The sequence below is a fragment of the Sciurus carolinensis genome, chromosome 11 (assembly GCF_902686445.1).
Source record: "Sciurus carolinensis chromosome 11, mSciCar1.2, whole genome shotgun sequence".
NCBI lineage: Eukaryota > Metazoa > Chordata > Mammalia > Rodentia > Sciuridae > Sciurus > Sciurus carolinensis.
In genome coordinates, this window is record NC_062223.1 from 43,381,381 (window position 1) to 43,406,276 (window position 24,896).

The window sequence follows — 24,896 nt, forward strand, 5'->3', positions numbered from 1 at the left end:
GAGATGCTGGGTTAAGTAAAATCACACCGCTTTCTAGGGTGAAAGACGGCTCAGGGCCTTTCATAAGCTAATACGCTTTGTGAATGCCACACAGGGAATACAGACAGCAGCTTCTCCCTGACCCAGCGACCTCAGGAACGTCTAAGTCCCACAGTATCTCAGGCACTGCTCCCTGGAGGGGACACTGGACAAAAGCCAAATGGGCCAGAACGAAAAGCAAGGTAGATAAGGGTGGGAAGGAGACAGAGCTGGCGGAGATAAGGAAGCCACCACAGAGCCTCCTGCTCAGCCCCAAGGAGGGCGGGAGAGTCCCACAAGTGTCCGAACCCCCAGCTGCCACTCAGCAGACCTGCCTGTGGCTGTCCCCAGAGGCCTGGCTTCACCCAAGCTCCAGTGGTAACCTCTGAGTCAGCTCCCCTCGGGGCCAAGTTCAGCCTCTGACTGACTGGCTAAAGTGGTTGTCTGACTTCCCTGAGCCTCCGCTTACCCTTCTATAAAATGGGGATAAAAATATTGCCCTCCCTCTCCTGGGTGGCACGAGGCTTTGATAATTACTATTTGGCAGGGTGCTGAGGTGCTGACAAGCTCTGTCTGACACATTTCTCCCTGGCTCCTCTGGACGCCGAGCCTCACCTCCCTGGAGACCTCAGGCCGGTCGGCAGCACGCTCAAGCCTCGCAACGTGCAGCCCTAGTCCAGCGTCCCTCTCCGGCTCCCCGACTCATTCTCTCTCATGAAGCTCCTGTCCAAGCAAGAGCCTCACCTAACCCTCTGCTGACACCTGGGCACTGTGGAGGTGGAAGAGCCAGCTGCCAGCTGCCATTCCAGGACCCTGCTGCACCTGGGAGGCTGCTCGGGGCCGGGACACCCAGAGGAGGTGTCACCTGCCTGGAGGCAGCCATGCGGTGTCCTCGCTGAGGAGGAGGGGCCCATGCAGCCAGGGCCGTCACAGGCCAGGGCGATGACAACATCGGAGGACCTGAGTCCAGCCCAGCCTGGTGGGACAAATGAGCTGAGGTGGGTGTCTGAGTGGGCATGGAGAAGAGAGGGCACCTGGGGGCGGAAGGGACACTGGTGTCCAATGGGCAAAGCTGTGTTTGCCCCAGTGCCAACCAGCCCCATGACCACCCTGAAGGGGCAGAGCAAACCTCCTCAGAGAACCATGGTCTTGTGCGACTGCTTCCCCTCCCGCTTGACTGTAGCTTCATTTTTACCCCATCTCAGCCAGACAGGGAAGGCCGGGGTGTCTGCAAAGCTGCACCTGGCGTCTGAGCTTGGGCCGGACTCCGCTGCAGACAGCTGTGCATGGTGTGAGTGGTCTGGGCCAGGGTAGATGGAAAGGAGGAGCTGGTGACTTTGAAAGGCTGGTGTGCCCATCTTCAGCACGGGGACGCGCCGTTGGCTGGTCTCAGAACTCGTTCCAGGCGTTCGGCATTTTACTGTGATCCAGTTCATGCCAACGCCACCTGGCTGATTTGTACAGACATGCCTTCTGCTTGGTCCAGAAGCCTTGCTTGGGTAGTGAGTTTTTCTTTTCTTCCTTGGTGAAATTTGGCTGCTGGGAAATGCATACGACAGGGCTGAGATCCACAAGAATGTGGATCAAAATCTCTGGACTCCCAACCCTGAATGGCAGTTTAAAATGGAGATCTCTTAATTCCTGGAAACTGCAGGGACAGGAGAGGGACTAGGTTAGAGAAGACAGTGGAGGTCTGTGTAGCTCAGTTTCCAGCCCCTGCCTTGTTTAAAAGCAGTGAGTGTCTTCAGCCCTAGCGCGTGTTACCAAGTGACTTGTCAATGTCAGAGGAGCCATGCAAAGAATCTCTGGCATGTCGTTAACCTCGTTCCAACATGTAATTAGCCCAAAAGGCCTCCTCATTGCCTCCATTCAGCCTGACATCATAAAGAAGCAGATATTTTACTATTCACCCGGCACTGTGAAGACTTGAAAGAGTTAATTATGGCTCACTGGAGTCTGTCCCCAAAAGCCCGGGACCCAGGAATTAAACTGATTATTTTCGAATGTCAATCTTCAAGAGAGGAACTCAAAGCAGTTTCCTCCACGGATTCTGAGATTGAACCTGGTTTGAAAGCAGACCCACCGAGGTCCAGGACGGTGGGCTGGAGGTTGGAGTGTGATGGGGGCCTTCCTCCTGGTTGGGGCGTGGTTATTTCCAAAGATATGATCTGTAGGACCCTGGGGAGAAAAGAGGAGCCAGGAGAGCTGGAATTCCACTTACCCTCCCGGTTCCATGGGGTGAATCCACCTAGAGTCGTTTTCAATCTCTGAGCTGGAGAGACCAGCCATGTGGCCAGAGTTCAAAGGGAGTTCAGTCCTAATCTGGATGTTACCATCTAACCATGCAGGCTCTCAGGACATTATTATCAGTCAAGTGTAATTATAGATAAAATAGTTTTATTAATCAGCTTCCTAAGGGGACTGGGTTTATCTGATGCTTGTGTGTATAATGTGTGCATGGGAGAGGGGGAGGAGGAATCTGCTGCGTGTGGTCTATGTGATGGAGGGAACAGGGATCCAAGGACAGAGTGACAGACATGTGGCTGGGAGTAATGTCTACATGCCAAGTGGGTTCCATGCAAGAGATGCAGGACTGTGCGTGGTAATACAATGGAGGATGTGTATGTGTGGTGTTTACCCAAGTTCACGCAGTTGCACTTGAAATCATTCTTGTTTCTCCACTATACCTTGAATCTGTCATCACCCTCCCACCCCCCAGAAAAGGGCTTTCCCCTATTCTTACTTAGCTGGGGACCACAGAGCTTCCAGTTTGCAAATTCCATCTGCAGGTATCCTCTTTGGTCACTGTTGGTCAAATTTTCAAATCTTGTCTTCAGACCTAACTTGGCTTAAGTGTCCATCACCTTACACCACTTTGTCAGTTCTGAGGGGTCCTGAAAGGGCAGGGCTCCTCCACAATATTGTTTGGACTGACCCCAAAGTCAACTCCACTCACCCCTGGGCAGGAGCAATGAACTTTGTGGGACCCGCATGCTAAAGCTGTCTCTGTAAGTCTGCAGACTTCAACTTTAGGAAGCATGGGAGGCGAGGTGGGTGTTGGGTAACACTCCAAGGCTGGGTCCCCTAAAGTGAGACTGAGGGCTGGGCAGTTGCTGCCTGGAGACTGTGGAACAGGCACAGAGCCGGTCTGGGCACCCTGCCCTTCTCTCACAACCTCCTGGAAGCATTGGACCCATGCAACTCACCGCTCACTTGGGCTGGAATATTTGACCAGAATTGTCCCCCTAACACCACTACCTCCCACCTGAGGTCCTGGTGCAAATTCTGCCCTCTGCCTTGAACTTCTCTCGAAGTGACAGCTGCAATCTGGGGTGGACACGACCTGAAAGCCAGGAATCGCAAGTGACTGTTTTCTTCCCGTAGAGGCAGGGACACACATTCTCCCATGGCTTCACCGAAGCCCCACCCCAGGGCCTGTTCGGAGGGACATAAGTGGAGCCAGTTGGATTTGTCGCAGTCAGGGTACAGTTCTGTTGATGACTCTGTGGTGATCTGTTGCATTCCTGAACCTTCTTTGCTCCTAAAAGGGCACATTGAAATCCAGAGGAGAAAAGTTGGGGTGAAGGAATGAATGTTTTAGGAAACCCCTGCTCCATTTAAACTACTTAAGGACAATTGGCCAAATATAGTGACCTCCTTACTCCCAGGTTCATAAACTTTTCAGTTCCAGATAAGAAACTAAAAATGAAGAAATGGATATATGAATATCTATTATGTGCCAGATGTATATGCTCATATTATTTTGGTTGATCTAGGGAGCAGCTAACGTCATTCTCATTTTGCTGATTAGGAAGCTGAGACTTCGATTGGTTTAATAATAATAATAATTTTATTATGATGATGATAATAATTATTGAGTATTTAATATGTGCTGGGCACCGGGCTAAGTAGTTCTTGCATTATATTATCTCATTTAACAGTCACCAGAGTTCTATGGAGTGATCATTTAACTTCAGATGAGGAAACTGAGGCTCAGGAAGATAAGTGATTTGGCTAAGAAGGGAGATCTGAAATTGGAACCCACATCTACCAAACTAACATCCAGTGTTCTTTCTAATACTGACTGTTCCTTAGTGGCCTTTTCATCTGGCTTTTACTCTTAGCAACACCATGGTTATCTGTTCAGTTATTTTGTCCCCAGGGGAGTCACAGGCAGCCGTCAACACCAAATGAAGCCTTGTCCCACCCATCTGCCTGCACACACTGAGGAGGAATTAAAACACAGTTTTATAAAAAGGGGTGCGGGTGAGAGTGAAGTCCAGGATTCTGAAGGCACCTGTCTTCACTTGAACTCTGGGCTCAGTGATAACACCAAGGCCTGGACATGCGCCTTGGGGGCAGTCGGGTTCCTAAGAGGAGCTCCACTCGGTTCGCAAGCTCAAGATCCAAATGAGGCCCTGTTGATGGTGAGACTGAGGGCTGTCCCCTCAGACTTACCAGGAACCACTGGATTTCCCCTGGGAGATGATGGCAAACTCAGTATTAAAGCAATAAATCAAAACACTTCATAGAAGTTTTATAAAAAACAGAAAGCCTACAATCTTACCCCATTCTGTTTTCGACAGTGTCTGGTTCTCCAAATTAGTTTCTGATCAGCACTAATCTTAGGAAATTTCAGAGTGTAGTTTATTCCTTTGAACTTTGTTGTTGTTGTTGTTGTTGTTGTTGTTTTGGTACCAGGAATTGAACCTGGGGATGTTTAACCACCACATCCCTACCTGTTTTGTTGTTGTTGTTGTTGTTGTTGTTGTTTTGTTTTGTTTTGTTTTAATTGATTTTAGAGACAGGATCTCACTACGTTGCTTGGGGCCTCCCTAAGTTGCTGAGGCTGGCTTTGAATTCATGATCCTCCTGCCTCAGCCTCCCAAGCCACTGGCCTTACAGGCCTATACCACTATCCTTTGAACTTTTCATGGCAAGTGAAACTATGGAAGAGAGAAAACATTAGTTCAGAGTTAATGGAAGGAGAAAACCAAGTAAAAACCTCATAACAAACATCAGTATGACTCTTAGGGGGAAAGAAAGAGAGAGAAAGAGAGAAAGAGAGAAAGAGAGAAAGAAAGAAAGAAAGAAAGAAAGAAAGAAAGAAAGAAAGAAAGAAAGAAAGAAAGAAAGAAAGAAAGAAAGAGAGAAAGAGAGAAAGAAAGAAAGAAAGAAAGAAAGAAAGAAAGAAAGAAAGAAAGAAAGAAAGAAAAAGAGAAAGAAAGAAAGAAAGAAAGAAAGGTGATCCCAAAATTGAATCCTGGTACAGATACTTAGGTGGATGACCCTGAGCAAATTACTGAAGCTCTTTGAGCCTCAGTTTCCTCTTCTGTAAAATGGGGAAATAATAGCCCCTACTGCTACAGTTGTTGAGTTTGACATCCGTTTTTAGCAGGTTATCCCAACCCTTCGTCATTCAGCTCAAATACCAAATCCCACAAGAAGTATTTTTTGGATTGCCCCAGCCTTTATTAACCTCCTCTTCCCTGAAGTCCTACAAACTCCTAACTCAAAATATGTCTTGAAATTATATTCTACCTCAAAATGTTTCCTCTTGAGTTCTGTATTAAGGTATCTCTTCCTTGAAGGCCATATCTAGGACTTGCTCTTTTTTATATTGCTCTTACTTATAAATATAATGCTACCTTATTGTATTTATTGGGTTTTATGACTATATTTACCAAATTCAAATATTCAATATGCACTTCTGTAACCAAGATAAGCTTTCTAATCCATCTGCACATTTAACAGTGTGTTCCCTCCCCAAGATTATTATTTAAGTCAATAAACATGGTGAAGAATATAATCAGGGCTGGGGATATAGCTCAGTTGATATGCACAAGGTCCTGGGTTCAATCTGCAGCACCACAAAAAAAAAAAAAGAATATTAGCAACAGCATCTTAGAGATAACATTTGGTTAATCCCTGAGAATAGATCCACATAGATCCGATTGTAAATTCCCCTGTCATCTCTCTTCACCCGCCACCCTTTGTCCCTGGGCCCTTCCAACCCATGCCTTTGGATGACAGGAGAGAGGAGCTCGGTCTGGGGAAAGGAAGGCCAGTCTACCCGAGTGCTCATTCCCACTCGGCAGCTAAGCAAACGGGTTCAGAAAGTCAAGTTCACCCAGCAAGTTCAGCGTCAGCCTGCCTGTAGGACGATCCAGCCTTTAATGAATGTGTGATCGGTTATCCGTTGTTAACCTTCATCCGTGTGGCTCCCAGATGAATCGAGCTCCTTAGCCACAGCTGCAGGGACGGGCACCTCTGCTACAGGGATTTCAATGGGGACACCACGGGCAGCATCTCGCCCTCTAACTGACAACAAGGGCCAGCCATGGAAGTCAAGGCCACCTGTTTCTCAGTCACTCCTGTGCCTGCCAAGGGACTGGTGTTTAATAGGAAAACAGACCAAGGAAAACGCTGTCTTCAAGAAACCTTCCCCTGAGAAGGGTTCCCCGGATTGACCCTCTCAGATCTAAGCTGTTGCGCAGCTATTATGGCTTCAGATTTGTTTCTCTGATTCAAAACCTAGGGCTCCTCAACAGGTTGACCTGCAGTACTGAGAGGCAGGGAGACTGGAAATAGAGTCAGACCCTTGTGCCAACCCTTCCACAAACATCAGAATGAAACCGTAGGAAATCACTGTTTTTCCCTTACAGAGCCTAATAAAATCAGCTTCTGCCATTCTTCATGACAGGGGTTATCATTTTCACAAAGTCTCTGCCCACCGTTCACCTCGCCATAGTTGACCTCCGTGACGCTGTCAACACTGGAGATCCATTACTTCTAGAAGGTTCAAGCCAAGGGAGGGTTGCTAATTAGGGGAGCCACATTACTGTTGCTCTCAAGTGAATAGGGGGGACCCCTGGACGGGAGGATGGGCAGTGTGGAGAACTGAGTGAGCTGGACACAGGGGGATGAGGAAGATGCCCAGAAAGGAAACAAAGAAAGAAAAAGAAAAGGAAGAAGTCTGAGAATGCACATCCAGAATTACTAAAGCACCTATCTGTGCTCAGTTCTGTGCCTGGTATTTAAGGGTACAAAAGGTCCACAACCCTTGTCCTTGCTTTCAAAGGCCCTGCCAGTCATCTGGGATAAACCAAAAACATTGGTATGTCTCCCGCCTAGATTCTGCTTCCCCCAGAAGTACCAAATGATAGCATAATGGTGAAGCTAGTGGACCAGGGTGCTGGTCTACCCCAGCTCAAATCCAGCTTCATGTTCTACCAGCTGTGTGATATTAAGCAAGGGACTTGAACTCTCTGCGCCCATTTCCTCATCAGCACATTTTAGGTGATGATAATCATACCTACCTCGTAGGAATGCTGTAAGAATTAAATGACTTAATATACACAGCATGCCGAGACAGTTCCTGGCACCCCGTAAATGCCCAGCCAACGGCAGCTGTTAGGATTATTCATGGTGGCAAAGCAAGGTCATCCTATTTGGTATGGTAATCTCCAAGGTCAGGGATCTCAATCAACATCGGCATCTCTCTCCATAGCCCATGATCATACTGCCATGTATGCAAATCAACCAGTTATCACGGCAGGACCTTCAGAGACAAGAAAACCGAGACCTTGAGACATCAGGATCCCCACCTAATGCCTTGCAGGCGGTGGGTACCAGGAGTTGGCGGTCACACACATCCGCTAACAGAAAACTTCATTCTTAGGTATTTGAGACCACAGAGCATGAGAAAAAATATAACCGTTCCAGTCGGCTCTTTTCTAAAATGATATCAGGGTCGGGGCAGGAGATGGAACCAAAAGTGTGGGCATCTATCACCCTCCTAACAGCATCTTCCATGGACTTACTTAAACCTTTCTTTCGCTTCACTTTTGTTTTGTGCTGCCTTGGGGTGGTGGGGGATGAATGTGGCAGGTTTTGGGGAAGAAGAAACATTGGCCTGGAGGGAAGGTTCTAGAAGTTGCGGAGACATGGAGCCCCTTGCATCCAGCAGAGAACCAGGTGGGGCATTAGATGGGACCCTGCCCTGTCAGATGGTGCCGGGTCCCTTGAACACGTGATTCCTTGATCCAAGTCTGTACCGAGTGTCCTTTATTCCAAGAACCGTACAGGCACGAGATCCAGTGAGGTCCCAGGATTTCCACCCTAAGCCAGAGATGGACTGTGCTGGCCAGGACTGTGAGACACAGACCTTGAGCCAATGGAGAGGAAGGGGTCCAGAGAGGCCGGAGCAAAAGCAGAGAGGCCTGTTTCCATACTGTGGTTTTAACGCTTGAGCAGACTTGAGGTCAACCCAGGGCTGGCCACCAACCAGCTGTGTGGCCCCCGGTAAGCATGGTTCTTCTGTTACCTCTTCTTAAAAAGAAAATGACAGCTATTCTCCAGGGTTTTAGTAAAAATAACTGAGATAAGACAGATGAGCCACAATATATGGCCCTCAGTAGACATTCCATACATAGGTGATCCCCTCTGCCACTCCCAAAGAACTAGCCAATGAGCACCCAGAAACTGGTAAGAGCATGGGCTCTGGAAGCAGGCAGTCTAGAATAAAATATTTGCTCTACCCCTTGTTAGCTGTGTGACCATGAGCAAGTGACTTATCCTCTCTGTGCCTCAGTTTTCTCATCTGTAAAATGGAGATGTTACAGCCTCATTGAAGATTTGTGAAAAGTTCATGTAAGGAATGTAAGAAGCCAAAACATAGATAAGCCACACTCAGGGCTCTCTGCGTTCCCCCTGTTTTAAATTGTTAAGTTATACAACCACCCTTCAGGAGATGTAGTCCCATTTTACAGATGAGACAACTGAAATTCCAAAATGCTCCATCGGCTTCCCAGTGTACCCAGCCAGCAAATGGCCGATCAGGGATTCAAACCCAGGGAGTCTCCCTCCAGAGTCTGGCCGTTTAATCACTCTGTTATGAGTTGAAGCCCGTGAATGTTACCTGTTTATTGCTACCTGGTGATACCAGAAGAACGGCTGGGGAATCTGACATGTCCCATTCCGGCCTCTGCAGGCCCCGGCCCTCCTCTCCAGGCCCCATCTCTTATCTTCATCCAACATTCATCACGCAGTTTTGAGAAGCATAGTGTTTGAGATCACCCAAGATCTCCATTCCAATCAAATTTAGATTAAACGTGATGCTTGAACTTAATTAGAGTCCAATTACTCTCTTATTTTGGTTTTATCTTAATCACCCCTTTTATGCACTGGTCGGAAGCCTGTCATTTCACAGTCACTCAGAGATGCTGCGTTGTGCATTTGGGACTATGAGACAGTTACCATCATAACACATCCTCTGCCAGAAAACAGCTTCCTGGCAAATAATTGAGCCCAGAGAGTAGTAAGAATGTAATTTCTCCAAAAGGCTCTTTTCTAAAAACAGTATCAGACTAATATGTTTTCCCCGAAAACATCTCCGCTGTGAAAAATCAACAGCTAGCAGCATTTCAGATGCCAGAGAGAAGATGGGACAGTGCCCAGCAGGTAGGACTGACAGAGGCCCCTAGAGACCAAGCAGGAAGAGAAGTCGCAGCACTTTAAAGCTTACAGGAATCCAAAGACCATCTAATCCAGCTATTTGCAAAGTCCTCTTAAGTGCAGATTCTTTTGTTCAAGTGAAATCTTACCCAGAAGATTTATAGAAAAGCTGAGATGCTGTTACTGAGTCACAAGGGGGAGGGGCACCCAGAATCTAACCCCTCTCCACATCCTTCCTCTCACCCCCAACAAGTCTTATGAGGTCTCTGGGGAACCCCTGGGGTTCCTCAGGACCCAGTTTGAAAATCGGTATCCCAATCCCCCTTCCTCCTTTTACCACTGGAGAGAATGAAGCCCAGAGAAGCTGCCTGACTTGCCCAAGGTCACAGAGCCACGCCAGCAGCCCAGGTTGTCCCCTTATCTTTCTTTAACAACTTTTCCATGATGACACCTAAGTCCTTGAATGAACTGCCTTTTGTTTCTCCAGATCATACGTGTGTTTGCGTGTTTGTACCCATGCCCAGTGTTCCCAAGAAAACCTAACAAACCAGTCCCTCCTTTCCCTTTAAAGCTTGGAGTGTGCAGTTCGGACACAATGTCTTGGCTGCTCAGGATTGCTGGAAGCCCAGTGCAAAAGGCAGAGGCTGTAAACATCGCCCCGCAGCTGACCCCGGGCTGTTTCACCATCTAAATTAGGTGGAGTTTCTGCTCTCCGGGGAAGTCCTAAAATGCTGTAAGTTCTCAGAGAAACAGCGGAGAGACGCAGCCAGGGCAGGGCCCCTGGCCCACCCACTGTGGACACACGATTGAGCCTCCACGCCTCTCCATTTCTCCATCTGTGAACCCGGATGGGCTAGGGAGAGAGCCACCGCGTGGCTCCCTGTCTCCAAACGTGGAGAAGTTGGATAAATTCCCGTGGTCCATGTCCTGCTGGCGCTCACAGTGGAAAGGCCCAGCAGGGGTCCTGAAAGTCTCCTGTGCCCTTTACCTCGCTGAAAGGGGCAGGTTGGAAGAAATTGTGGAGAAGAGGGACTCAGATCAAAGTGCTGGGTGAAGGAAGCGCCGTAAGCATGGCAACTAAGAAAGGGCTTGCGGGTGCTCGGCTGGCATCGCCCCATGTGGCCCTCCCAACAGCCCAAGAACAGATGCCATTCTTTGCACTGGCTGATGTCACTCAGACAGGCTTATTAACTTATTCCAAGTGACACAGCTAGAAAATGGATTCAAACTCTGGATCCATCCAAAGCATCTCACGGCAGAACCTGCATCCTTAAACTACTCCACGCCACCCTTCCTTTTTATCACACAGGAAAAAAGGGTAAAATGATGTGACACACTGAGGCACAGGACTCAGCCAGCCCCAGGGGGGAGGCAGCACAGACAGGGACCAGGGCTGGATTTCTGAGTTTCCCCTCCAGCTCGCCCAAAGAATTCCCCAGCAAACGCTGGATCTTACGAATCTCCCAGAGGCAAGAATTCTCTGCTTGTTTACTGAATCCCCTGGACCAGGGGGGTGGTGAGTCGGGTACAAAGCAGGATAAAGGTAGACTTTCTGCATGTGAGAACCATTCCCCCCCCCCAAGGAGCATGTCACACTGTATGTCACCGTCATCAAAGGGGCTGTGCATAAACCTGAAAAACCAAACGAACCTGTCTGTAGGTGTCACTTATATCACAAGGCTACAGGTGCCTTTTTTCCACCGTCTGCTGGTGCCGGGAGCGCCTGCCTTCTCTTGCCCTGAAAGCCTTGTCTCTGGATCTGCCACCGCTGTCTTCACGTAAGCACCTTTTCGTTACTCTTTTAGAGGAATCGCAAGGGGCATCAGGGCTCAGAGGCTCAGCCAGGGGCCTGGGACTGTTCGTCAGACTCCAGTTCCAGCACTAGCCCCTCCACTGGGTGGTCACAGTGCCTCCCGGGAGCTGTTTGACTCAGATGCCACTGCCTGCCTCAGAGGGACATTCTTCTCTTCTCAGGCTATGGGGTCACCCACCCCCTCTCTCCATCCCCCACTTCCTTGGGATCACTTGATGGAAGCAAGGGGAACTGAGAGAGAATGCTGGCAGGGCTCCACCCTCTGCCCTTCCTAAAGCTGTCTTTACACAGACAAAAACTCAGCTTCCAGGAGAGCCCCCCACCCCACACCTGGACTTGACTCCTCAAATCCCCACTGGCCTGCTTCCCCGCTCAGATACAGAGGACAGCCTTGTTATGGTCTGGGGCATTTTTCAGGAATTTTTCTGTACAAAAGAGTTTAACGGAATCCCACTTTGCCCTTTCACACCCTGAGAGTAGTACATTTCCAGAAAGGCAATGGTGAAGGGTTTTTTCCACTGTGTTCCCTGGGGTGTGTGGGATTCCTGTGGGTTCTCCCCCTGCTGGCAGCAACTGGTAGCACATGCTCCCTCCTGACCCAAGCTGGGGACCTGCATCTGCACCGATGGGCTGAGAATTTCATGAACTGGGAGGGGTGTCACAGATTATTAGGTACAGCTTCTTCATTTCACAGTTGAGGGAGCTGAGGTCCCCAGAGACTCAGTGATTTAGGAAGATAGCTTTGTGGTTTAGTATAAAGATCCAGGAAAATGGGTTATTTGCTCATCGGCATGAAAGCTGGATTTTTTTTGTCTTCGTGTTCCCTGTAAGAATCTTTTTTCATGATTCAAGGTCTATTTGACCAGAGTTTCCTGTTCAGTTGTCTTCTTTTCTCCAACATTGCCAGAGTAGCAATGTTGGCGGTGGTTGATTTTTCCCTCTGGGACAGGAATGGACGTAGATATTTTATCCTATTTTAAGGATGAGGAAACAGGAGCCAGGGATGGTCATGAATGTTTGTATAGCACAGTGGTATGAAAAAGCAAATCAAGAATTTCAGCAGACTGAGTAGTAGGAAATGTGCCCTTGTGAGTGTAGCAGAGGTAGAATCAAATCCCCCACATGCAAAACCGGGGGACTTTGCACTGAAGCCCCACAGCAAGCAATATGGCGTACCTTCCATGGGCCTTTGCTGCACCTTCCAAAAAAGCAGCTAAAAACAAACAAACAACCCAACTCCCTAAGCAAGTTGAAGAAAACTGAGGACTCACCTGATAAGCCATCAGCGAGACTCTCGCGGTGGCTGTGGTTTCTCCCAGAACAAACACTCAAGCACCCAACCCACAATCCTTTCACTGCAAGTGTTGAAATACTCCACTGAATGTCCCCCAGTCTGCCCTTCTTAAGGAGGTCTGAAGAGTAGGAAGTTGAGTCCCTGTCACCCACGGGGCTCAGGACCCAGTGGACGCTCAGGTGTCACAGGGATTTGGGAGGAGGAAAACATTTTTCTTACTAGCAACACTGTCCAGATGGTCAGACTGGGGAAGGTCCTCTCAGCCCCCTTTCTCCATGTTTTGCACCTGTGTGGCCCTTGTTCTGCCCAGAGATGTTTTGATACATAAATGGCCAAGGTGTAGGTGCTTAATTGGGTAGATTTTTGGTCACATGCCCGGAGCAAAGTTGATGATCCCCTCCAGGGTCAGGAAGGAATTTTCCTCCTCTGGCAAACTGGCCAAGGCTGGGTGGTTTTCTCCTTCGCCTCTCTCTGGAAGGCTGAGCAGAGGTGCCTGGGCGCTCAGGCCATGGGCCCTGTGACTGTTATTGCTGCCTCTGGTCGGTGAGCAGGTGAGACGCACACAGGCCTATCCTGAGCCGGTGGACCCTCTGTGCGTGCGCTCGGTGTGTGAGCTGGCTCTGAGACGGGTTAGGGAGCCACCGGAGGCATCGGGGGACCTCAGTTTGCATGCCATCGCTGTCTCGCTCCCAAAGGTACCTGAAGCCAGTCCTTCTCATGCCCGATTCCTCCACCTTGTCTTAATCGTGTTTGATCCTTTCCTACTGACCCGGCCGCTGGAATAGTAACTAATCTTGGGGAAAACGGATTCTAACTGCTGTGCGTCTGTTGGTGGGCAGTGAGTAGGGGTTCGGAGCAGACAGAGCACCCTGCTACCCTAGGGAAAGTCTCCCCAGCTGTCCTGAGATTCCCGCACTGGACTGGGACAGGAGGTAATGGGCACAGGAGAGAAGGGTAAGAGGCCATCAGAGAGCTTTTTGAGAGCTATGAGTCTGACCTATGGTTGTACCAGTCAGATTTACCCGCCTTTGGTGAGTGAAGTCTGACCACAGTATCCAAATATAATCAGTCTACATGCAGATGCGGGTGGGAGGGTGTGCACGCATGCCCAGGTTTGGATGTGTTGGCTCAATCCCGTGGAGGCCGCAGACAATCCCAAACCTGGGTCAACCAGGGGGTCCATCCCGTCTGTGTCCCCATCTAGTAGGTGAAGAACTAAGATTTGGAGAAGTGCGAGGAGCAGAATCACAAGTCCAAGTTCAGGGCTCAGTCCATGATGACAAGCAGCCTCAGAAAGCAAAGTGTTGCTAGACCCACAGGCCAAAGAATCTTCTAGATCTTCCCTTCCTGTTCTGTGCAGACTTTGGGTCTACCTAGCCCAGTGCTTCTCGACCTTCTTTTCACTCTGTCCATGAGCCTTTTCTCACCATCCCTCCTGGAGAATGACTGGTCTAACCTCAGACCTCAGATTACACATCCCTGGGCCTCAAATGTCCTCACTGAAAAAGGGGGCCCCACGCCCCTGCTCCTTCCCACCCAACCTGCTCCACCGAGACATTCGAAAGTCTTTAAAAGCCAAACGTCCAATTATTGCAAGGATCTTAGAGGGCCTAAAGAAGAGGAGCTGCTGGATACAAAGCAGGCATTATTCCTGAACTTGCCCACCTGGTGCACGCTGGCTAAGAGGCCAAGGTCTTTTGTGCCGAGCCCAGACTCAATAGCACCTCCTCCTACTGCAACAGCAAAACAAAAAGAGAGAAGAAAAGGGAAGAAAAAGAAAAAAAAAAAAACTTCGCTGCATTCATAAAAGACATTTTCTTCCATAAGGCAAGAAATAACCATGGAAGGAAAATAGCATGTTGTGCACTTGAGAGAGCCCTTTAAGAAAACTTAATGGGTATAATTTGCCATAAAAGGAATTACCATCGGGAATCAGATACGGCATGTGCGCAGCGCTGGAGAGATTACAGATCAAGTGAGTGGCCTGGACTAGAAAGGGAAAATCTTTCAAGGAGGTAAATAACCTATTGATCCAAAAAATCCCTAATTTTCTATGATTAATTTCAACTTACCTAATGGCTTAAAAAAAAAAAATACCCAATAACATTTGAGAGCTACTTGTCAGTCATCAATGAGGAAGATCTCACTGGAAGTAGTGGTCACGTCCTGTATTTGGAGGACTCCCTGTGGACATGGAAGGCCGGAGGACTGTGTTCTGTTTTCTTCCATTTGGGGTCCTCCTCTCCTTCTCCAAACTCAGTGAAGGTCACGTCTGAGGGCTGCCACCCTTCTCCACAGTTTTCTGAGCCTTGTGGCCCAGAGGGAATGGGGAGGTTTCCATCCTTAACCTTCACTTGGAGGAACTTTTCTGAAGTCTAATCCAAAAAGCAGAAATGACTTTGGACTCCAGGGGCACTTCCCTCCCTGGTACCCCTTCATTCTTCTTCATCCTGTCCCCCAAAGACCCTCTCACACTCCACCCTCCCTTAGGATATAAAACAGGCCAATCCATGGGAACGTCGGAGTTCAAGACCCGGGCAACCTTGACTTGTGTGTGATAGTTCCCCAGGGAGATCCACAGTCGTGATAACCTTCTGGGCCCGATAACCCTGTCCAGGCATGGAGGACAAGTCTTCCTGCTGGGCCCTGGGGAGACTCGTGGGTGTGGCCCATAAAGGGGTATCCAAGTTCTGTTCTTATTTCTGTGCAGAGTGCACTTATTGTGCACATAAAGGGCAACGATGGTGATGATGATGGTAGATTTGTGAACAGCCCCAAGGAATTGGCGCCAGAATCACACAATCCCTACCCTTCTTGGTGTTGCTATGAAACTGTTTTTAGCAAGGAGGCAGATAGGTCAAGAGTCCAAAAACATAGGACTTCCCGCCTACCTAACTCTACCTTCTCTTCCCCTGTGACCTTGAGAAAGTTCCACACATTCCCTGGGGCTCCATCCTCCTTCCCTGCAAAATGGCAGGTAAGAGGAGAGATTAGACACATGCAGTATTTTCCAACGCCAGTATTCAAATAATTGGCAAGATGATTCTGGCCAGAGGTCGGCAAATTTATTCTCAAAGAGTCAGATAGCAAAGATTTTAGGTTATGCAGGCCAGTCAACAAAATTAATGATATTATATGGGTGCATATTTTAAAATATGAAATCATTTTTGACTGCAGGACACACAAAAGCAAGTGGTAGCTTGGATTGGTCCTGCAGGCTATTGTTTGTTAACCTCTGATGTAGGAGGTACAGAGATGAACAATCCCTATTTAAGTGCTTGTGTATTATTTTTGAGTACATTGAAAGAACACTAACTTTCCATTTATAGTGCTGATACAAAATTTTTCTTTTATATATATATATATATATATATATATATATATATATATTTTTTTTTTTTTTTTTTTTTTTTTTTTTGCGGTACTGGGGATCGAACTCAGGGCCTTGTGCTTGCGAGGCAAGCACTCTACCAGCTGAGCTATCTCCCCAGCTGTTTAATATTTTAAATACATAATTGTATCCAGTAGTGTATAGATGGAGTGAAATTACAGTAGCAAATGCCTAAAGTCTGCACTGAAGCCATTGGACTAGATGATGGATAAAAACTATCTTAAAATTCCGTCTTTCAATATCGGAGGACTTGGAATCTCGTCTTTTCCCTGATGTTTACTGTGCATTGATCCTGACCTGCAGCGTCCTCTGTCACAGAGGTGGAAAGGCCTGTCTCGTTAACATTATTTCAAGAATCAGAGAAGTTGGGTGAACAGATTTTTTAATCTGCTAAGCATGGATTTTTTTTTTCCCACTAAACTGAGGGATTTATGGGATGCAGCAAAGAGGTAGTAATGGGAATATGGGCAAGGGCCGGGGTAAGAACGTTCAGGAATGGCCCGTTCTCTCCCACCCTCTCTCCAGCCCCAACCAGACCCCATCCCTGGAGCTCCTCCCATTCCATGTGCTTCAGGAGAACTCAGCAATTAGGACCACGAGTTTTTTAAGGAGACAAACCTGTGCTGCCCCCCAGACTCCTTGACCTGTCACTTGGCTGATTTTGCCCTTGCTGCCTGGGATCTCAGTGCCTCCACCCCTCATCTAGTACACCCCACTTCCAGGACCTCAGAGTAGCTGTTCTGAGGCCACCAGGAGCCATGAAGCTAAAACACTAGTGTACCCACAGTGCATAGAGCCCAAAGTACAGTGGGCACTTGCTCTTCTCCGAGACCTGGGGGCCAGATAGGCTGCAGAATTCAGCAGACTTCGGGTCTTAGGAAGGTAATGCTGTGCACACACCGCAGCATACAGAACACACTTCAGGGACTTGGACTCCAACACATTCCTAAGGCTGCAGTGAATCCTAGTCACTAACCGGAAAAAATAAAACTATTACTAGTTAGAGAACTAAATAATATAGTTTTATGTACGTTATATGTGTGTTTATATGTACACATTATAAAAATATATATCATCAATTCAGTGTTGTTTTTACTGGAAAATAAGTACACCAGACAAATATGCATGTGCTTGTGTGCCGACACACACACATACGCACATGCGCACACACACACACTCTCTTTCAGTTGTTAACCCTTAAGGGTTTCAGAATTTTGGATATAATCATACATAGCAATTCTTGCACTGTTTTCAGAAGTGTTTTGTCTTAGCATAAGTCAGAGTTCACAGGTCAGCCAAGGTCACTAAAGGGGCACAACTGCACAGCAAGAGCCTCCATCCTCAAGTCCCAACTTTGCCACTTTCTAGCTATGTTACTTGTCTGTACCCCTCTGCCTCTGTTTTCTCATCTATAAAATGGAGATAAGCAGGATGTGGAGAGGATCAAACAGTGCCATCTGCGAACAGCACTTAGAGGGTTGCCGGGCAAATGTCATTTTCAAAAACCAAGGGTTGCCCTGCGGGGAGCTCCCACCTGGTGTGACTCGTGGGACCCACCCGCCGTGCCTCCTCACAGCCTCTCCCATCTTGCAGGGTGATGTTGGACTCAGTGACACACAGCACCTTCCTGCCCAACACGTCCTTCTGCGACCCCCTGATGTCGTGGACCGACCTGTTCAGCAATGAAGAATATTATCCTGCCTTCGAGCATCAGACAGGTATGTACATCTGGAGGGGCCAGTTTGAGGCAGCTGGGAGGGGCTCCAGAAGGAGGTGCTGGCCTTGGCCAGGTGACAAGTTTGTGCTGGGTCCTAGAAATGCCAGTGAAGTATCAGGCGCTCAGTAAACATGAGTCCCCTTGCTGTTCCCAGGCCTCCCTCCTCCCCCTTCCTCCTCTCTCTCAGCCCAATTTTCTCCAGCTGAGAAGGAAGCTTGACACCTTATGCAAATCTCCTGCCAGCTGAGAGGGAGGCCAGCTGAGCTTTGCCCCAGAAATCCTCTGAGGGCCTCTGTCCCCAAGAGCTTGGGTGACTGCACATCACAGCAAACCTGGCCCTGCAGGTGCACACCCCTCAGGCAGTGATGCAAGCACAAACCAAGCTGTCAGTCCTCTGTGAGTCTTAACCCCACGTGTGCCAGCGTCCACAGGCAGGCAGTGCCCAGGAGGGCCAAGCCTTCAGGGATGCTGCACAGTGTCCACCACCACAGGGACCACAGGCCAGGCCAGGGCTGCAGACACACAATTAGGAGCTCACCTACATCATGCAGTCCTGTACCCACAACCACCCTGGTGCACGCTCTCACACACACGTGCTCACATCTCTCACTGTCTTCAGAAAGCTCTAGATCATTGCATTTGGATTTGAATCATTCAGATACCTAATACAGTTCTCCTTCAAACCTAAGAAGCACATGGCTTCCCAGAAAGGCAATGAGAAATGTACTCCACCTCCTACCCTTGAAATTGGGTGAAGAGGTTAAATCTAAAGGGGAAAATGATGGCTGTCAGGTCCCGTTCCCCCACGTGTCCCACTGTGGTAGGGCCCAGCTCCTGTCCTCTCCACCTAGGCATAAGGCTAGCCCTCATGTCTCCCAGACCTGCCATTGCAGGACCCCCTCCCTGCCTGTTCTCCTAGGTGGCAGTTAGAGCGTCAGTGGGGGCAACAGCCTCAACTGCCTGCAGGCACCGTGCCCCGGCTCTGGAGCTGCACCTTCAATCGCCATCGAGAGCTCCTGCTGTGGAGCCGGGTGCTCTAAAGGCAAGGTCTGACTCTGACACTTACTCTCGTATCCTCTGTGTCCCGGTCCCTCCACCTGCACCATGGGGATAACTCTGCCTGGTTCAGTTGTGATGAGCCTGAAATGAGTTCATATATGTGGAGCGTTTGGGCCGTGGTCTGGCACGTGGCCAGCACACGTAGTGTTTACAAAACGGGGCATTAGTTCCAGTTTGGGATGATGAGAAAGTTCTAGAGCCGACGGTGCCGATGGTTGTGCAACAAGGTGAATGCATTTAACGTCACTGAATTGTACTCTTAAAAAGGGTTAAAATGGGAAGTTTTGTGTTCTGGCTACTTTGCCCCGATTTTTAAAAATGAAGATTTAAAAGGAGTGGTTACCCATGAAATTGCCAGTGTGGCTTAAATCTGTCCAACTCTTGGATTCTCAGATCCTGCATTTCCATTAGTGTAATAAAAGTTAGGACCAGGTCATGGCTAGGATTCCTTCCAGAAGCTTCTCTGAATCCTGCATCTGGCAAATCACAATCATAACCTTCTCTTCCCTCCGCCCTTAAGAGAATAGAAATATCCACCGAGGTACGAGACCAATGTCAACATAATATCCTTCAGGAGTGGCCTGGGTTCCTAACATTCCCTGTGGATACACATGGCTTTTGACATGCCACCTGGCCCTCTGGATTTCGGAAGATGACCTCCTAAAGGTCAAAGCTGGGCATGTAAGCGTAGTCTAAGTGAATGCCTCTCTGAGATGCCCGACACCATGTGAGCCTCCCCATTCCTGGCTCTCCTCAGGGTCCCACTGGTAGGAGGAATGCCTGGAGGTACCTTCTGGTCTTCTTTTGACAAGGACATTGCCACCCAGAGAGGTGGTGCACTGGTCCGAGTTTCCACAAAAGTACTTTTTACCGGGGAAGCATCAAGGACAGCAGGTTTGCTCTTGGCCCTCTCTGCAGACTTTCAGTGCTGAGGCATCTCTCCCTGGTCCTCACCCACCCAGCTCACAGGAACCTCTGTCTTGAATTCAGAGCTTGCCTGGTATGGTCCTAACAGCAGCTTCCCGTTCAAGTCTGGCTTCAAGTCCTGGCGCTGCCATTCACCAGCCAAGTGTCTTCCAACAAGTTTTTTTTTTTTTTTGAAATACATGTTTCTTTGCTGAAATATCATCTGCCTCCTAGTGTTGCAAGGATGGCTTGAGATTTCGTATGCAAAGTGTCTAGCAGGGCACCAGCCCTGGGTCGCACAGAGGGACGATGCTCAGCCCCTGGGTCGGTGCAGGAACAGCCTCTCTCACCTCTCCTCACTCCTCACATTGGACAAAAGTCACACAGGTCTCCATCACAACCTTCCCAATTCAGAATTTTTGACGGAGTAGGAACAGTGAGACCAAAGGGAGGGAAAGCAAGAGAGAAACGGTGTTCCCCTAGATCGCTGATGTCTGGGAGAAGACAGGGAGGAAACCACCCCAAATGGCTTCAGCAGATGCAGCGGAAACGGCCCCATGTGCTGCCCACAAACGATTCTAACCTTTGAAGAGGACTTCTGTAGCACTGCACTGAAGGCTGGAAGGGGACAATCACAGATTGCAAAATTCTCTAGAATGGCTCTGACTCGCTCTGACCTTGAATTTGGCCTTTTCAAAAGAATTATTGATAGTAAAAACATATTCAAGAAGAGGGGACACATGTATTTCACATGCAGACACTATTTTTAAAAGATTTTAGTCCCCAGTCAAGTTCCAGTAGCCAATCCTGTGACGAGTCACTGAGTGTTCCAGCCTCGCCCCGAGGTCCTGGGCTCTACCCTAGACCTCCACATCCCACGTCCCTGTCCCATGCCAACACCAGGGGCCTCCTGTGCTTTGGAATCTCACTGTGTCTGTAGCAGAGGTTTCCAGGCTGGGGCATCTCTAGGGGTTCCTGGGACCTCAGGGTACACCATAGAAGAGAGTTAGGTGATGGTGACAACCAGACTCCAGCTCTACCCTCTCCCCCACCTGCTCAAGCAGTCTCCTCCACTTGATTCCTGAAGACAGTACAGCATCAGGTGCTGAGGCTTGGCTGCAGGAGCTAGAAACACCTACATGACCCACTCCTAGCTCTGCCCCTTCCCCCAAAGTTCGCCCCAAAGACTTACTTTCTTCATCTGTAACATGTTGCCCCACAAGACTTCATAGCGTGTCTATAACATGAGAAAACAGTGTTGGGCATGACAGGTACATACGACGCATTCATAAATATGTGAGCTAGCACTATGACCAAATGTGAGATTTTATTATAAGAGTTTAAAAAAAAAAAAAGGTAAAATCACTGAGCCAGAAAATCAGGGAGAGAGGCATTTGGACAGGCTTTTCTAAACAAGATTCATGTGCTTGGGTAGAGACGTTTGAGAGCAGATACAAAGGTAAGAGTCTAAGATCTTCTACATCAAAATCAGATAAGCAAACACAAAATCATCTGAAGGTCTGGGATGACCTGTGGCAGCAGTCACACCCCAGGGACCTCACCTCTGCTTCCTGCTGGGCAGCATGGCCCCAGGATCACTCAGGCTTGGTCCTCTCTGCACCTCCCTAGCTCACCCCCAAAAGTCAGATGCCCTCAGCAGATCCCAGCCAGCCCTTCTCCTTTTTCCTGCATCCCATTTCCTACGTGGCTCCTGGTCTGAGTCATTCCAGAGTCTGGGATGCAAAACCAAGAAAGGCCACTGGATGGGGCTAGCCTGGCTCTGGGAGGGGGCTCCCTGGCCCCGGGAGGAAACCTGGAAGCAGTTTATCAGTGCAGGTTTTCCCTCTAAAGTCCTTCCTTTCAGTGACAAAGCTACACCTGATGGTCCCCTGCGCTGCCCAGTTCACTCACCACCGCTCTTCAGGGCCGCCTGGGGCAAAAAACTTTCCCGACTCCCTATGCTAATAAATCATGCTAATTATGGGCTGAAGTTGTCTAGCTCAGGCCTCCTCTGAGGCAGACTGTCTGTCTCCCCCTCACCAAGCCCTGAGCTGGCTTTGTTCTGGTCATCCCTTGGCTAGACCCAGGAAAACTGTACTCCCCTAAGAACCCATGTCGCCCTGCAAGGGGAGCTAGACAGCGACCGTCGGCCTTTCTGGGTCCCACTGTCCCCACCTGGGCCCCTTCAGACACGGATGCTACCTGCTGACATTGTGAGCACTGGAGAACAGCCCAGCTCCGTAGCTAAATTCCTTCCAAACTTAAATACTTCCCAGGGGGTGTTCCCACCATGAGAGTTCCCCCAGAATTGCCAAAACTTCCTCTAGCTCCCCGGATGTTCTTCCCATTGCACCTGGCCCTCCAACAAGTCTCCTGACCCACTTCCAACTTCAAAGGAGCTAGCGCAGCCTGCTGTTTAATAGTGGCCTGTGGACACAAGATGCTGGCCAGCCTCAACTGGAAGCATATCAGGAGGGCCTCAGAGCTGCTTCCCCACAAAGCGTAGCTCATTTTACAGATGATGGTTGCGTTGAGGAGAAGTCTATGCAATAACATACAACCTATTAAGAGTGATGGACTTGCAGGTGTACAAACTCATCCTTTAACTTCCCAGAATTCATTTCTCCCAAGGGTCTTCTTTATATCATCCACTGGGGTTGGAAATACTGGCCTCATTGTCTCTCCATCCTCTTTCTGATTTTTCAAATCTGGGATAGATAGACAAGCAGACAGACAGATCTATCTTTCTTGTTTTAGTCAGTTTTTGAGATGTGCACTCCCCTTGGTTGGCATGGGCCCAATGTCCATTACTGACCACGCTGTGACCTTAGGGGGATATGTGACCTCCCAGAACCTCAGTCTCCTCATCTGCAACGTGGAGATGGTCATGCAGTTGCACTGACCGTGGGCTGGGTCAGGCTCTGCGCTCCCAGCACAGAGCAGGCAGAGCCCAAGGTCTGGGGAGGGAGGCGCCATGAATCCTCTGAGGACTTCTGAGAAGGGCACCTCAGGGGAAGGGGCGTGTGGGGACTGCACTAGAGATGGCAGAAGGGGAGGAGAAGCACCTGTGGAAAGGCTGAGCCGTGGAGAAGCCCAGAGGAGGGGAGCGGGCCGTGACAGAGAGTGCCGGGCGGCAGGGTGGATGAAGAGGGCCTTCCCACCTCCCTCAGCCTCCCCAAGGATGGGACCACGGAAACACCCACAACCAAAACACCCCTGGGCGTTGGCCCTGTGGCCCTCCCTCTGTGCCCCTGAGGACAAACGCCTTCCTCTCGGCTCTGGGGCCGTGGGAGGCTGTGCTGACAAGGAGCCAGCCACCTCTTGGCTCCGGTCCCCAGCTGCCCGCCAGGGTCCAAGCAGCACACAAAGCCTGCTCTGTGGGTGAGCCTCCCTCCCGGAGCAGCCGAGAGCCGGAGCCGGGCCAGCAGCACCTGCCTCGTGTTGGTGCCCACCCCCACCCGGGCCCTTCTCCGAATCCGTGAGGCCCTCTTGGCTTCCAGAAAAAATATGGTCCCCTATGAGTGCCAAAGAAAATAGCAAGGTGGTGGCAGTGGGGAAGGGCAGAGGAGAGCTCGGTGGCACCTTTCCACGAGGAGGCGTAGGCTGGGGCCTCCCACGGTCACACGCCGATAGCCATCTCAGCCAGCCAGGGCCCAGGGGGCCAGCAGCTGAAGAATGTCAAGGCTCATAAACAGCTCTCACCAGAACACCAGCAACGTCCAAAGGCCCCTCAGGATTACTCAAGTCAGAAATCAGTAGATGAAAGCTCAGAACTGACTTGGGAAGGGCCCCTGTTATCTCAGGAGCTCCCACGTGCATGAGGTGCTGGCCAAGGGCCTGGCAGGCGGGCCCAGTCAGTAGCCAGAGAGCCTGAGCCCTGCCGGCCACCTCCCCGCACCAGGTAGGGGCAATGACATCAGCCTTCCCCAGCCCGGAGGAATATTGATGGCTTCATCCACATGCATGTAAAGTTCTGGTTAAAATTTTAAAGTAAATTAAAACAAATCTACTCTTTAGGCTTGACTGCCCCTCAGTTCACTTCATGGTGAGAAAAGAAGTTTCTAGAAGGGCTTGGAGTTTTAGAGAGAGCCTCAGTTTCCACCTCCATGAAATAGCCCTGTTTTTGGGAGAATTTGAAAGACTTGAGATGGTATCAGCAAGGACATGTGGACCTCTGTGACGTGCAGTGGGTGCTTGGTGAGCGGTAGCCCTGGCAGGTCAGGAGGACCATTCCCTCGCTGGGATCAAAAGTGCCACAGCTCTGGTGGGGACAGTGGGCAGTGAATGTAGGAGTTAAAGTGGAAATAGCAATAGCACTAATTTGCTGTGGAGTCTAAATCAAGTGACCCTTCCTGCCTGTTGTCCGCACAGCCTGGACCAGCCACCTGAGTTGTCCTCTGCTCTCAGCCTGTCCCCTTAGCCATCTCCTCTCTAGCTCTGTCTCACCCCTGTCTCCCCACTCTCTCTCGCTATGTTGACCCTCTGAGATCTGTCGGATTGGATGGGAAGAGCAATGACTTTCAAGTTCAGACTGAGATTCAGACCCCAGCTCTGTCACATGCTGGCCAGGGGATCTTAGGAAACTTCTCAATGACCCTCAGTTCCTCATCTGTGGCCTCCTAGGAGAGGGACCAAACCTGTCTTATCTACCGTGTATCCCTAACACAAATTTTGTTGCATCACACAGAGCAGGGGCACAATGATAATGTTAATCATAGTATTAAAATCATTCAGGCTTTGTCCTAAGCACTTTTAAATATGTTAACCCACCCAATATGCAGAACAACCCCTGTGATATAGGTGCTTTAATTATCCCCATTTCATTAATGAAGAAACTGAAGCAGCCATTTATTGAGTAAATGAATGGATGGATGGATGGATGGATGGACGGACAGACAGATGGATAGCTGAATACCATAAGGATGACAGGAATCATTTACATCACAGTCTGACCTAGTACCTGGTAACATACCTCTTACCGCTGTCTGCCATTCTTTCCATTTTTCCTTGGAACATTATTTAATTCCAAATTTCTACCCCTGTACCAGGTACTGCCACTTCCCAGCCTCCAGACAGGCTGACACCCACAAATGTCTGGGTGTATACACAGCTCATCTGGAGGAGTGAGGGGCTCTGATCTCAGAACAGAAGGTTCTCAAAATGCCACCAAAAACATAAGAAAACCAACAACCACTTCTCCCATGTGCTGCTTCTCTAGCGGTACTGGCTATGGTGGTCCAAG

General features: G+C 49.3%; 1 protein-coding gene across 2 annotated transcripts in view; it reads left to right on the plus strand.

The window, feature by feature from the left end:
• The first annotated feature begins 888 nt into the window (after window positions 1–888).
• The window catches only part of Elf5 (E74 like ETS transcription factor 5), a 34,885-nt gene continuing 10,877 nt past the window's right edge, over window positions 889–24,896 (plus strand). Inside the window, exons 1-2 of one of the 2 annotated variants that reach the window (XM_047518082.1) lie at window positions 889–1,016; window positions 17,566–17,690. In XM_047518082.1, coding sequence (XP_047374038.1) covers window positions 931–1,016; window positions 17,566–17,690 — 211 coding nt within the window. In that variant the 5' untranslated portion in view covers window positions 889–930. Of the gene's footprint in view, window positions 1,017–11,153; window positions 11,253–17,565; window positions 17,691–24,896 lie in introns of those variants that run through there. The other variant, XM_047518083.1, reaches the window with a different exon arrangement.